Source organism: Protopterus annectens, chromosome 10.part0 (assembly GCF_019279795.1).
Source record: "Protopterus annectens isolate FY-2018-M chromosome 10.part0, PAN1.0, whole genome shotgun sequence".
Lineage (NCBI taxonomy): Eukaryota > Metazoa > Chordata > Ceratodontiformes > Protopteridae > Protopterus > Protopterus annectens.
Window position 1 is genome coordinate 1524866617 of NC_056744.1, and position 12856 is coordinate 1524879472.

General features: G+C 37.0%; 1 protein-coding gene across 2 annotated transcripts in view; it reads left to right on the forward strand.

Moving 5' to 3' along the window:
- Positions 1 to 12856, forward strand: part of LOC122813707 — a 521863-nt gene that overhangs the window by 406648 nt on the left and 102359 nt on the right. Inside the window, exon 3 of one of the 2 annotated variants that reach the window (XM_044086168.1) lies at positions 10693 to 10863. The exons of the other annotated variant lie outside the window; for it this stretch is intronic. Within the exon in view, the coding sequence (XP_043942103.1) occupies positions 10693 to 10863 (171 nt within the window). The remainder of the gene's footprint in view (positions 1 to 10692; positions 10864 to 12856) is intronic. 2 annotated transcript variants of the gene reach the window in all.

The window sequence follows — 12856 nt, forward strand, 5'->3', positions numbered from 1 at the left end:
TTTTTCATAGTTCTTGATCTTGGTAGAGTTTGATTTCTTATAGTTTTTAATTATCTGTTTTTTTTTTGTTATTATTATGAACATTGGCTGTAGATGATTGTCATTGTTGACATGACACCCCAACCCCATGGGCAAAAATTGGAAAAAAGTGGGCATGGATGAATGGATATAGAGTATTAATGCTGCATTTCACATGAAAGGTTTATTTTTACATCCCCCAACATAATTGCAACAACTTGGTTTATGATATTTCTTGGAGTGCAGTAAATTTCACTCTATAAGTGACAGCTGAGTCCACATGACACCTGCAGATTTTGCATTTGAATTCTGAAAGCTCATACGGTTTTAATAGGTTTTCCTTAACAGCCATTGAATTCAGAGGTGCTAATTGTGGTTGGCTTAGCTGCATCAGTGTTGTTACTTTGGCCATGGGTAGAGCGTATGCTGTATGTGCTGACATAGCTTGCCTGAGCGCAGAGGATGAATGTTGCTTTGTGGCCAACCTTCTATATTGTGGCACAGGGGCTTTTTAGAACTACATATTGTTATTTGCATGAATTAATCTGTGGGATAGATGCCATGATATAGCATGTAGGGTTGGTGCTGAACACTGGCACTGTTGTGTTTGGACTACTGGGACTAGATGATGTAGTGAAGCACAAATGCTTGGTTCTACATATCAGCACTGGTGTGAATGGACATCTGTTGGGTGTCAGCACTGGTCTAAATGGCATCAGTTGGACTGGCTGCCATTATATGGCATAGAGGCTTTCAAAAGTGCTGTCTTGCAAGTGAAACCTTCCAGCTGTTCTACAGGGACTTGTTATGGTGCAGCACTCTAACCAAAAGCCAGTCTGTGGGATGTGGCCAAAGAGATAATGTACTGCAGTACCAGCTCATGCCCTATATATTTTAAGGGGATGCATTGTGGTTGTAATGGTGTAATTCAGTGCTCTGGAATGTTCTACACTTTTTATGGCTGGACTATGACTCTAGTGTGTACAGTTCATAAATTCCTGGCTAAACACACAATGTCACACACAATCTTTGCTAAGAGTATTATTTTAAAATGCTATCATAGTAAAAAAAAAATTCTGGATCCCATTACGTCATCAATCTTTCTGTAAGAATAAAGTAGGACATTTTAATCATGTAGTGAGCCTTCTAGCTGAAGTGTTTCTTAATCTGTTAGTGTTTCATATTTTGTCTATATATTACACATTTTGAGAAACAGTATTGCACATTATGGAGCTAAAAGGTTGAAAGCTATGAGTAAGAGGAAAACCAAAAAGTACATCCCTCCCTTTTTAACCTGATGTGGGGAGTGAGAAATGGAAGTGCATGTTAAAGCAAACCCTGTAATTTTAGCAACTAAGTATATGAAAAACAATATTTAAAATCTGTTTCTATTTTCTAGACGTTTGTCCTGACCTTAATCACTTTTTAGTTTTGGTGGTTTTGTCGCTGAGTCTTATGATAACAAGTTGAGAATTTGTTTTTAATCACACTAAGATATCTTGCATACAACAAAGCAAAGTAACCTTGATGTGTAGTGAGAGTGAGGTCTGTCTGTGGTTGAAGGTGTTTCCTCAGTTAAGTGTTTTGCTGGACTAGTGCAGTGTGCATTTGTGAAAAATAAGTTAGAATATTACTAATTTGTATAAAATAAAACTGAATTTTTGTAATGTAACTTTCAACTGACCCCAACTGTTGTTCTAAGAGGCTGAGGGGCATTTTTCTTTTGTTTTTCTTTTTGTTAAAACAGTTAGATTGTGTGTACATATTAATGTGCCTATAATTGCTGAGTGGGCAGCAAGGATGCTGGTGGGTGGAAGTAGTTGACTCTTTTGCTGTTTGCTCAGTTAACCTCTTGGCTTTGTGGGACTAGTGTGCATTTGTGTAAAGCAACTTTAAGAAATTTACTGTGGCCATTTTTTATCACAATCAGATATTTGAGGTGCACGCTGTCAGGTGGATGAGTATTAATGATGATGAGGTGTACACTGTCAGGTGGATGAGTATTAATGATGGTGTGGTGTACTCTGTCAGGGGGATGAGTATTAATGATGGTGAGGTGTACACTGTCAGGTAGATGAGTATTAATGATGGTGAGGTGTACACCGTCAGGTGGATGAGTATTAATGATGGTGAGGTGTACTCTGTCAGGTGGATGAGTATTAATGATGGTGAATTGTACACTATCAGGTGGATGAGTATTAATGATGGTGAGGTGTACACCGTCAGGTGGATGAGTATTAATGATGGTGAGGTGTACTCTGTCAGGTGGATGAGTATTAATGATGGTGAAGTGTACACTATCAGGTGGATGAGTATTAATGATGGTGTGGTGTACTCTGTCAGGGGGATGAGTATTAATGATGGTGAGGTGTACACTGTCAGGTAGATGAGTATTAATGATGGTGAGGTGTACACCATCAGGTGAATGAGTATTAATGATGGTGAGGTGTACTCTGTCAGGTGGATGAGTATTAATGATGGTGCAGTGTACACTATCAGGTGGATGAGTATTAATGATGGTGAGTTGTACACCGTCACGTGGATGAGTATTAATGATGGTGAGGTGTACTCTGTCAGGTGGATGAGTATTAATGATGGTGAAGTGTACACTATCAGGTGGATGAGTATTAATGATGGTGTGGTGTACTCTGTCAGGAGGATGAGTATTAATGATGGTGAGGTGTACACTGTCAGGTAGATGAGTATTAATGATGGTGAGGTGTACACCGTCAGGTGGATGAGTATTAATGATGGTGAGGTGTACTCTGTCAGGTGGATGAGTATTAATGATGGTGATGTGTACACTATCAGGTGGATGAGTATTAATGATGGTGAAGTGTACACTATCAGGTGGATGAGTATCGATGGTGTATAAGAATGACAGCATTTATGTGCTCATTTATGGTTCAAAATAAGCAGAAAGGTAAATCCAAAATGGTGTATGCATTTATGAGTCATCTGAAAACAAGATGTGTATATTTTTGTGGGTGTAGTTGGTGTGAGGAAGATTGTCTGGAAAGCTCTCAGGGCCTAAGGTACTCTTAATTCATCATGGCATATACTTAATGGGTAAGCTGACATGAGATGTAAAGAACTGAAGAGTAAACTGGATTGTAAGTACCAATGGCCATCAAGCATATGCAGAATTATAAAATGATCTTAAGCATAACCAAGTTAATATTATTATGATGTGATGATGTGCTTAGTTGTTGAGAAATACCAGAGGTCTTTGAGAATACATTTTACTATAGCAGCTGTTCATCTTGTAGCTTTCATATGAAAGAATTGTGTGTATTATTTATCTGCATGTGATTTATTTAGTGTCACTACTGGGCACCAGTTAAAACTACTTGGATAACAACTTTTATTGGGATGTGGGAAGTATCTGAAGTTTGTGCATTATTTTTTCAATACCTCTTAAATGTACTGGTGCAAGATTAACAAAATCTGTTTCATACAACAAATAAAGCAAATCACTGAAATCATATTATAATAACAGCAAGGATGATAATTTTGAAATAAAAGTAAAGATTACTGGAACTATGATACCAAAAACAGGTGAGAGTACTGTGTTGTTAAACTGTTCCCCTTGTAATACATATTTTACATTATAAAGGAGATGACAGCACTTAATGTAATACAACTTGTGAAAAAGAGTTATTGTAGTTATAATGGTTGAAATCAACAAATAAACCTATATTAGGATATACATGTAGCAGTGTAAGTGATGCTATTGATACTATTATCAGAAATTGTAGTGATGTTTATAGGCAATGAGGTCTCCTTTGACTGCTATATACCAACTATTTAATAAATCTTTACACCTTGTGCAGTAATCAATAAAAGCATATCCTCTAGACAAAAAGCAAGTCACTGTCCCTTTCAACTCAGGCCCAAAACAGAATATAATACCACCTTTTGGTAAATACCTGTGCAAGCAACTAGAAGCCCAGTCTTGGACCTCCGTCTTGTACAGACTCCTGAGTGATAACTTTCACTAGGCTTATAGATCTATGATTGATCCCATTTTATCCTATCTACTTCATATCCATAGACCTGGTTACAGTATCATTCCTCACTGAAGAGTTCTAAATGTATATTACACTATAAATAGGGCCTGCCGGTGGAACTGATATATCTTCCAAAGGATCCTCCAACTATGGAATATCATCTTCCTAACGCTCTTTAAAACAAACCTTAACAAATGGATGAGGATCCATACATTTATCCCAGGGCTGTTCTTTATTACCCTTATTGAAGGGAGCAGATAATGACATTTCTGTGGCTTGGCCACTATGACCGACTGGATTGCTTGCCTAGTAATAACCTGTAAACCTGTCGACATATGATAACATCAATTCTAGTGTAAACAGTAAGGTTTGGAATGTCACGAACATCTAGTGGATTAGCTTCTGTAACGGAGAAAGCAATAGTAGTCCTGCTACTTTCTGAAACTTCATGTTGTTCTGTTAAGTGTTTAGACTGAATGCTATACAAATAAATGAAATGAAGGTAAGATACTCACCCATAGCAGGGCCCTAATAACTATTTTTGGAAATTAACTGACAGCAAACTGCTGGGATGAGAACAATAAATACGTTTGATGGTTACAGAGTTATAGTATCAGAAAGTTGCTTTTACACATAGGATGTCCACAGCACTGATTCCTGTTACAGATATGCACGACAAGGCATACAAATACTGAGAACAGTACAGTGTGCACTGCTAAAATGGTCACTATACTCTACCAAAGGCAATAAGCACAATGTCTGAGTGCAAAAGACTAAATTAAATTAAGAAGTGTGATCTTTCACAGTCATGATGTGGTGAAACCATTTATGTGTTAAGGCCATTTCTCACAGAAATCTGGTAATGTTTGTTGATTAAACAAGAAAAGATAAGAAGCTGTTGCAAGAATCAAGACCACATGGGCAAAGTAAGCAGCAATACTATACTTGGAGGAAAAATAATTGACTTGTTTCTACCAGTAAATGTATTAAGCTTTATTTATATGTCTATAGAAGTAACACACTGCAATACTGATTTGTAAAAACTATTAATAAATTGATATGACTATAGTAAAAGCCTCAAAGTTTTCTGTTATCAGAGGGACAATTTTCAAAAGAATGTTAATATGGTGGTTGACCACCAACATGTTTAGAAGATTTCTTTTGCAACTGAGGGCATGACAGAAACATTATTATGGCACTGAAACATGCAAGATTCACTACAGATAAAGACAGTTACAAGTGACAAAATTCAGGTTTTCTTTAAGTAGTATGATCTTTCTCAGTAACAACAGGTGAGGATGGCCATTTACAGATTATTTCCAGTTGTCACAGCAACCTGGTAACAAAAGCAAAGGCCAGGATGCAATGGCATCCTATGTCTGCAGCGGCTGAAGTCAGCCCCACCAAACATACAAGCCAACTAAAGCTTGCCTGACTACCATATTATTTACTTCACTAGACCATGAAGTAGGTTTTATTTCACATTATTTGGCAGGGGATGGGGGTCCTTCACACTAACCTTAAAGTCCTTGTCACAGCTTAACCTTGCATGCTTTCTGAACTTGCTCTCTGTTATTGTAGAAAGGGAAATTATCAGTTTAAGAGTTAATTGGGGTTAGACGGAGGGGTTAGTGAAAACTAGAATGCGTATACCTTATCAACACTGTAACATTTTTTGGGTGCGCAACATAACACCATCTGGCAGTACTGCATAAAAAGCTAAGGCTAGAATAGGTTCAGCCTTTGAGCTACTAATAAGTTTCATCCTGTATTCATAGGTTTGAGTTCCTCAGTCTTTGCCTGCACACTTAGACTGGGCTCTGGGTCACTTATACCCAGTGGGTGTTTCAAACAAGGAAAAAGGACTATTCTGAAGTGGCAATTATAAAATTGTGACCAAACAGAAAAAAGTAGTTATAGAGTGACGTTGTTTACATCAAAAAAGTATAACAAAAATAAACCAAGTTAATGTCATTATTTTACAGCTACCAGTTTTTCAAAGAAGTACAGGCATAATTGAATCCTTATACCCCCTCCGGATGTGCATTAGCAAAACTTGCTCAAACCCCGTCCACTACTCAACACCTGACAATGTGTATAAATATTTATTGAATATTCATGGTGATGTTCTCACTGGCCTCATTAGTATTCACCAAGTATTTGTCAGGTCAGAAGAGCCCAACTTTTTGTGAAATACACAATTTGTATAGTTACAACAGAAAAAAATATTAACAACATGGGGTAAAATATGAGGTAAAAATCTGGGCAGTTGAGAGGTATGCACCAAGGAAATTGACTATGAGTAATTTCCTTAGCCAAAATACCAAAGGTAACTGCCATGGGATCTTTTACATCCATCTGAACTATCTCCAACTCAGGCTTATGAGACCTTGGTTTAATGTCTCATTCAAATGACAGTTATAAGATAATTTACTAGAAGAAAGCCAGCTTCATACCCCACACAAAAGACAGGATCTGCAGAACAGATAAAAAACATTTCTGTGTCTATGCCCAGAGATTTGTTTATCCAACTGGACAACAGGAATTTCCTAATCACAAATCACAAATTAAGCTGCACAATAAGCCAAAAATCATTTGAAAAACACTGGAATATAATAATAAGGAAGCATTAAATGTGATAGACCACCTAGCCAAGGCACTTTCATATATCTACTCAAATCAACTTCTATATATCTACTAAAATCCACTTAACTTTCACCTCTGTGAAAAATCATGCTAAGATGTTGCCTGTGTGGTTAAAAATAAATGCATTTACAACAGCCTTCCTAGATTGTGCAACATCTTCAGCAAGTATTGAGGCCCTTTATTCAAGCATACATCAGATGCAAAGAGCTACACAACCAGTAAGCCTACCTACTCCCTTTTTTGCCCTGTGCAGACATTCAGCAGATTTCTATAATAGCAACCTAAGTTTCCATTTAAAATATGGATTAATGAAAAAACATTGATACAGTTCACCTATACTACTTCCAAACACATTGCAAAAACAGAGAAATACACACCAACTGCCAAAAACTATGCAAGCAACACTGTATGCAAAGCGCTTTCATTATATTAGCACTTGCCAGAGGCACATCCACCTTCTCTTAAACATATACATTGCCTGAAGGCAAAGGGGAATTTCTTAGAAGTTACAATTAACACCTACAGCATTTGTTATTTATTTATTTATTTATTGGCATTTGTTTACTGGGAAAGCATACTGCGCTAAAAGAACCCATTTTCAGTGGAGGGATGGGGAGAAAAACTCCACAGGGCAGTTAGTATAGCAGTGCATAGAATTCAAAAACAGTTTCAGCCATTTAGCTCTGGACACTGTCAGTCTCAGGCCATTCACAAATTACATGTGCAAGGGTCATTTCCATATGTGTCAATCGACAACCAATATATGCATAATGTCACTGGCAAATCTGCATGTCAGTCAGTCATGTTTCTTTTGCATATGACATCACAGCCATGTGTCATGTCAGTCACAAAGACCATGCCCACTTCTGCACAGCCTGAAGCAGGTAAGTGTTATAAAATACAACTAAATAAACAAAACAATCAAAATGATATGCCACCTGAGTCTCTTCCTGACTGGTAGCTTGCATTTTTGTTTAGAGCAGTGTTAAAATTCATAATACATGTGATGCCCCAACACAGGCCCAGTAATCAAAGAGCCTTACCACTGACAGCAGTGGGTGACATAGACACTGGGAGAATGACAAGTACATACACAGTAAAGTACAATTTCCCTTAAGAGCACACAGAGATCACAATCAGTCTGGGGCTGGTGTCTCCCTGTTTCCCCAGGTACCCAATAAGACTCCCCATTGGCACAGCTATAGGCTTGAGATCTTAGCTGAGTGGCCAAACCAAGATCTCCAGTAACCTCTCTGTCCAACCAGTGCTTCATGTCCCTGCCCAAGTAGCTGACACACATACTCTTTGAGATTTGATTTACACACACACACACACACACACACACACACACACACACACACACACACACACACACACACACACACACAAAATTAATATCAAATATTACTGCTGAGGTAGCTTGGATGACATCACCTTTTGTTACCTGACCAGAATTTTAGCATCTCTTTGTGAAAAAATGCATATCTCTCAAATGTTTACAGATCCTGGAAGTCATAAAACAATAAAACACTTCTACATCTTAAACCTAGTAATTATTTATCTTTCAAGACAATATACAAAACTTCTAGCTCTAGACATTGTCTCTGGTACTCCACTGGAACTGAGAGATAACATCTATTTTATTACATGGTCATGAAACAATTTAATTTCAACTATTTTCTCTGAATAATTTTTAAGTTAACCTCCTGTGTTCCAGTTTTCATTAAACATATACATTTAAACAGTCACAATAGTGCAGGTACATTCCTGTTCTATTCCAATAGGGCATGCTGTGGTTACATTTTAGCTCAGTACTTTACACATACTTCTGTATAAATCATATTAATATTCACAAAGGACATATAATTATTTACAAAATTCCAGATAGTTGTGCTGGCAGTATTTCCCTTTGTCACAATACAGATCATAACTAACTGCATAGCCATAGCTGAAAAGTACTGCTAATGAGTGGGCACGGAAGAACAGTAATTTACCACAGTAAATGACAATCTATGTAACATGGTGATAACAGACAGTGATATAGTCATAAGGTACTTAACACAGATAGTATGACACAGAGAAAAGAGGTGTTTGCAAAGTAAGAAAGGACAATGCCATGTTTGCTTTGCTCTACACAATTTGGTGTTTCCTTTTTGTATGACAAGATTGTAAGTAGCCATAATCTTAATTACAAACTATCAGACTGCAATTGTAAGTGCAGACTAGACATTGTCCAGAGGTATGTAGCTTCTGGCAACCAGAAGGCTAGAATGTTCAACAGTGTTGATCAGAGAGCATTAGGTATAAATGCACATGTCCATGGTGAGTTTCACTATGGAATCTCCTATTCTGACTACTTCTATAAGAAAGCTAAATGCTTAAAATGCATACCTTGGTCATATCTTCTTGCAGAAATTCCACTGGATTAGGGCATATAAATGTATTATTTTTATATGGCAGACTCTTTATGGCATTGCATGATACTTGTAACTTTATGACTGCTGCTTCTTTTATTCTATATGTCCTAATACTTTGCTTACTCTTAAAGTCATGTGTGACAGATCTTTTTTTTTATTTTACTGCCATTTTCATAAAAGAGGTTGCTTTTCTTTGGCAGAACCACTAATTCAGATATAACCCACTGAGCTCTTTTGCTGAGGAAGGGTGACCACTTTGAAATCCATAAGTACGCTTTTTATGATGGCTTTTCAGTTTGTTCAATACATTTAATTTGTACTTCAGCACATATATTTCTAAAAGAAGAAACCAATAGCATTTTTGTGACATATTAATAGTGTACTCTGAGCTTCTGATACCATGTTAAATGTTAATGTTGAAGTTATACTCCATCACTCCATGAGAGAAAGGAGGGCCATGAAAGAGGGTGACACTAGGATTTAGAAAACAGGAATATAACAGTTGTTTGAATGTGAATGGAAATGTTCAAAGATGAAGAATAACATCTCCTCTGGCAGGACACCAGTATTAACTCTGGAAGCTTATTAGATGAGCCACTGAGTAAATTTTATGGCCACTGTAATTATTAATTGTACCTAAGCAGAGCATTCCAGCTGTTTATCAGTATTGTCCTTTTACAATGTATGAAGAAGAAGTGGTTTTAATCAGACATCTGAATGTGGAGAGACAGACACACAGAAAAGCCAACAACCAGACAGAGGAAAGATGTAATGGTGAAACAAAAAGATTGAAAGCCCACCTACCAACCTGAAACACAAACACCCACCAACCTGAAACACACACATATATATATAAATGTATATATGGTTCCCTGCTAGTTGTTTAAACATACAATCTCAAAAACACACCATCTTGAAAATGGGTTTTTTGCTTTCCACTGTTGTGCAATTCCAGACTTGGTATTTATGATTAGCAGGGGACAAGCAAGCAAAATATTTATAAATGTAAAGATCATGCATGCTTTTTTTAATTTTCTTTTTGCAGTAATTATACTCTCATCTTGCAAAATTGGCTTCCTGATTCTAATATACATATATTTTTTACTGTAGTTACTTCAGTGGAATAGTGTTTGCTACATCGAGGAAAGTTATGCTTGTATTCACTTTTATGGTTAAGCAACTGTCCAATTATTTCCTAATTGTGTTTTTCCTTATTATTTTATTTGAATTTTTTATTCAGATTCTGCAAAATTTCATTTCTAGGACATTGATTTATGTGGGTCATCTTGTTTCTCTGGGGGTCTGAATCTAATTTTTTTATAAGTACAGTGTGTGAGGTCTCATTTTTGAGTATATTGTGATTGTTAACAGAGTCTGAATGCTTGATGATCTCCCTACAACACAGAATGGTTACAAATACTTGATGCACAGAGAAAGATAGATACATACACATATAATGAAATGAGGATAAATAAATAGCAAAAAAACATAACTAGTAGATCTGTAAACATGTTTTAAGCAATTTAAGTGCAGAATGTAAACAGGTGTTTCTTAGTGTGACAGTGATAATAATGCTCATTAACCCAATTTTTCCTGTATAGAATCTCTAGTAAAAAGCAACTCCACTCCTACGTGTCACAATGAAGAGATACCTGAAGTAAAGGATCATCAACCTAACATGTGGCATGTATTTCACAGAGTACTTTCATATGGAGCAGTAGCTGGTGCTGTGATTGCACTGTCAGTGGTTTGTTTTTGCTTGAGGGAGAGAGGTAAGAAGCACAAGCTCTTTCATGAAATCTTTTTCTAAAAATGTCTGAAGTTGGATTTTAACAGTTACATTGCTAATAATGTATTAGTTCTTTGCTCAGAGAAATCTTTAACATTCTCAAACTGACATTTCAGTCTGATATTGTCTCAGCTTCAAAAAGGCTTACCGGAAGGGTGAAGCTATAGCATTGCCATTTTCCCCCTCATAGTAAGCATTTCTGACTTTTTGCTGCCTTAGTGTGGGCCTTAGCACAGAGGGAGTCTTGCAGGCAGAGCTGCATAATAATGCTACAATCTGGGGGAGAATGTAATGCTAATTAGCTTTGTGCTTTCCCCAGAAATGCTAGGAGCTCCTATTTTACACAGCTGCATGATTCAGAGAATAATTCAGCTGCATAATATTTTACTTTTGGAAGAAAAAGTGGACACCATTAAACAATGGTGGTCATTCATTCACTTCTGCAGAAGAAGTTGAAGGGCAGGTAAGTTCAGCAATAGCAAGGGGGTGGGGTGTTAGTGTGCTCATGTGTGTGGTCATGTATGAGCATGTATATAGGGGCATGAATGTTTCATCATGAATGTGTGTGCATGTGTGCGTGCATGTATGTGTGTTTGTGTGTGTGTGTGTGTGTGTGTGTGTGTGTGTGTGTGTGTGTGCATGTGTGTGTGTGCACGTGTGTGTGTGTGTGTGTGTGTGTGTGTGTGTGTGTGTGTGTGTGTGTGTGTGTGTGTGTGTGTGTGTGTGTGTGTGTGTGTGTGTGTTGTAGCATGTGTATAGGTGAATGAATGAGTGTTTCCATGACTGTGATTGTCTGTAGAGGAGTGTTGTTTTTTGATGTGTGAGTATGTGTGTGTGTGTGTGTGTGTGTGTGTGTGTGTGTGTGTGTGTGTGTGTGTGTGTGTGTGTATGTGTGTGTGTGTGTGTGTGTGTGTGTGTGTTTGTGCATGAGTGCCTGAATGTTTGTGTCAATCTGTATATATATCTACGAGACTAAGTGGTTGTATGTATGTGTGTACGGTGTGAGTGTGTGTGTGTGTGTGTGTGTGGGGGGGGTGTTTGCCAAAGTGATGCAAGGACTTCTAGGGAGAATGTCTCTCACACATAACAGAAAGTGTGGAATATGTTTTAATTTGTATTGGCGATGAATGCATGGTTGCAAAGTGCGTGTGTATCTTCTTAAAGAAGATGCAGCCATGGTATTAAAAAAGAAATGTTTAATTTTTTAATTAATTAAAAAGTTAATACGAATCCCATTGTCTAAGGGGCCCCTCCAGCCACCAGGCCCTAGGCAGCTGCCTAGGTTGCCTGTTGCTGGCTCCAGCTCTGATGGAAATATGGATTCCTAAGTGGAGGTGTGATATTGGTGAATAAGGAAATAAAACAAAAACAAACACAAAAGAAAAGTTGCTTGGTTAAGAATGAAACAGCAGACACAAATATGTAAGAAACAGTTGCTTTCATTCCTTTAATGTCAACATGGAACTTAATTAGATTAAAAAAAACATTAAAAGTTGACCAATAGATAGAAAAGCTCATCCAATCAATTTAAAAAATCACTTAACTAATACAATAATAATGTAGTCATAAATAATAAAAGTGAAACCAATAATCCATTCTCTGTCAAAAGTAAGAAATAAGAAAATACACACCATATAGTTAATAACAAAACCACCACAAAACATAAAAAGTATGCATTAAAATTTATTTGGATTTTGTTTGCCTTAAGAACTGACAAACTAGCTGTAGAAATGTTTTCATTAATTCCTGGTGGTTGTGTAGCTTTGAGTAAAACTTTCCAATATGTTTCTCCATACTCAAGGTATGCGGGCCAGTTTCCTCTTGTGATATTGACATCAACCTTCACTAACACGCAAAAAAAAATGTATTAAAATTCTGACACCCATTAGCATGTTTGCTTAGTGCGTTAGTGGTGCCTTTCTTTTTAATTGCATATGTGTGCTGGTAAATTCTTGTTAAGTTATTCTTGGCCTTCC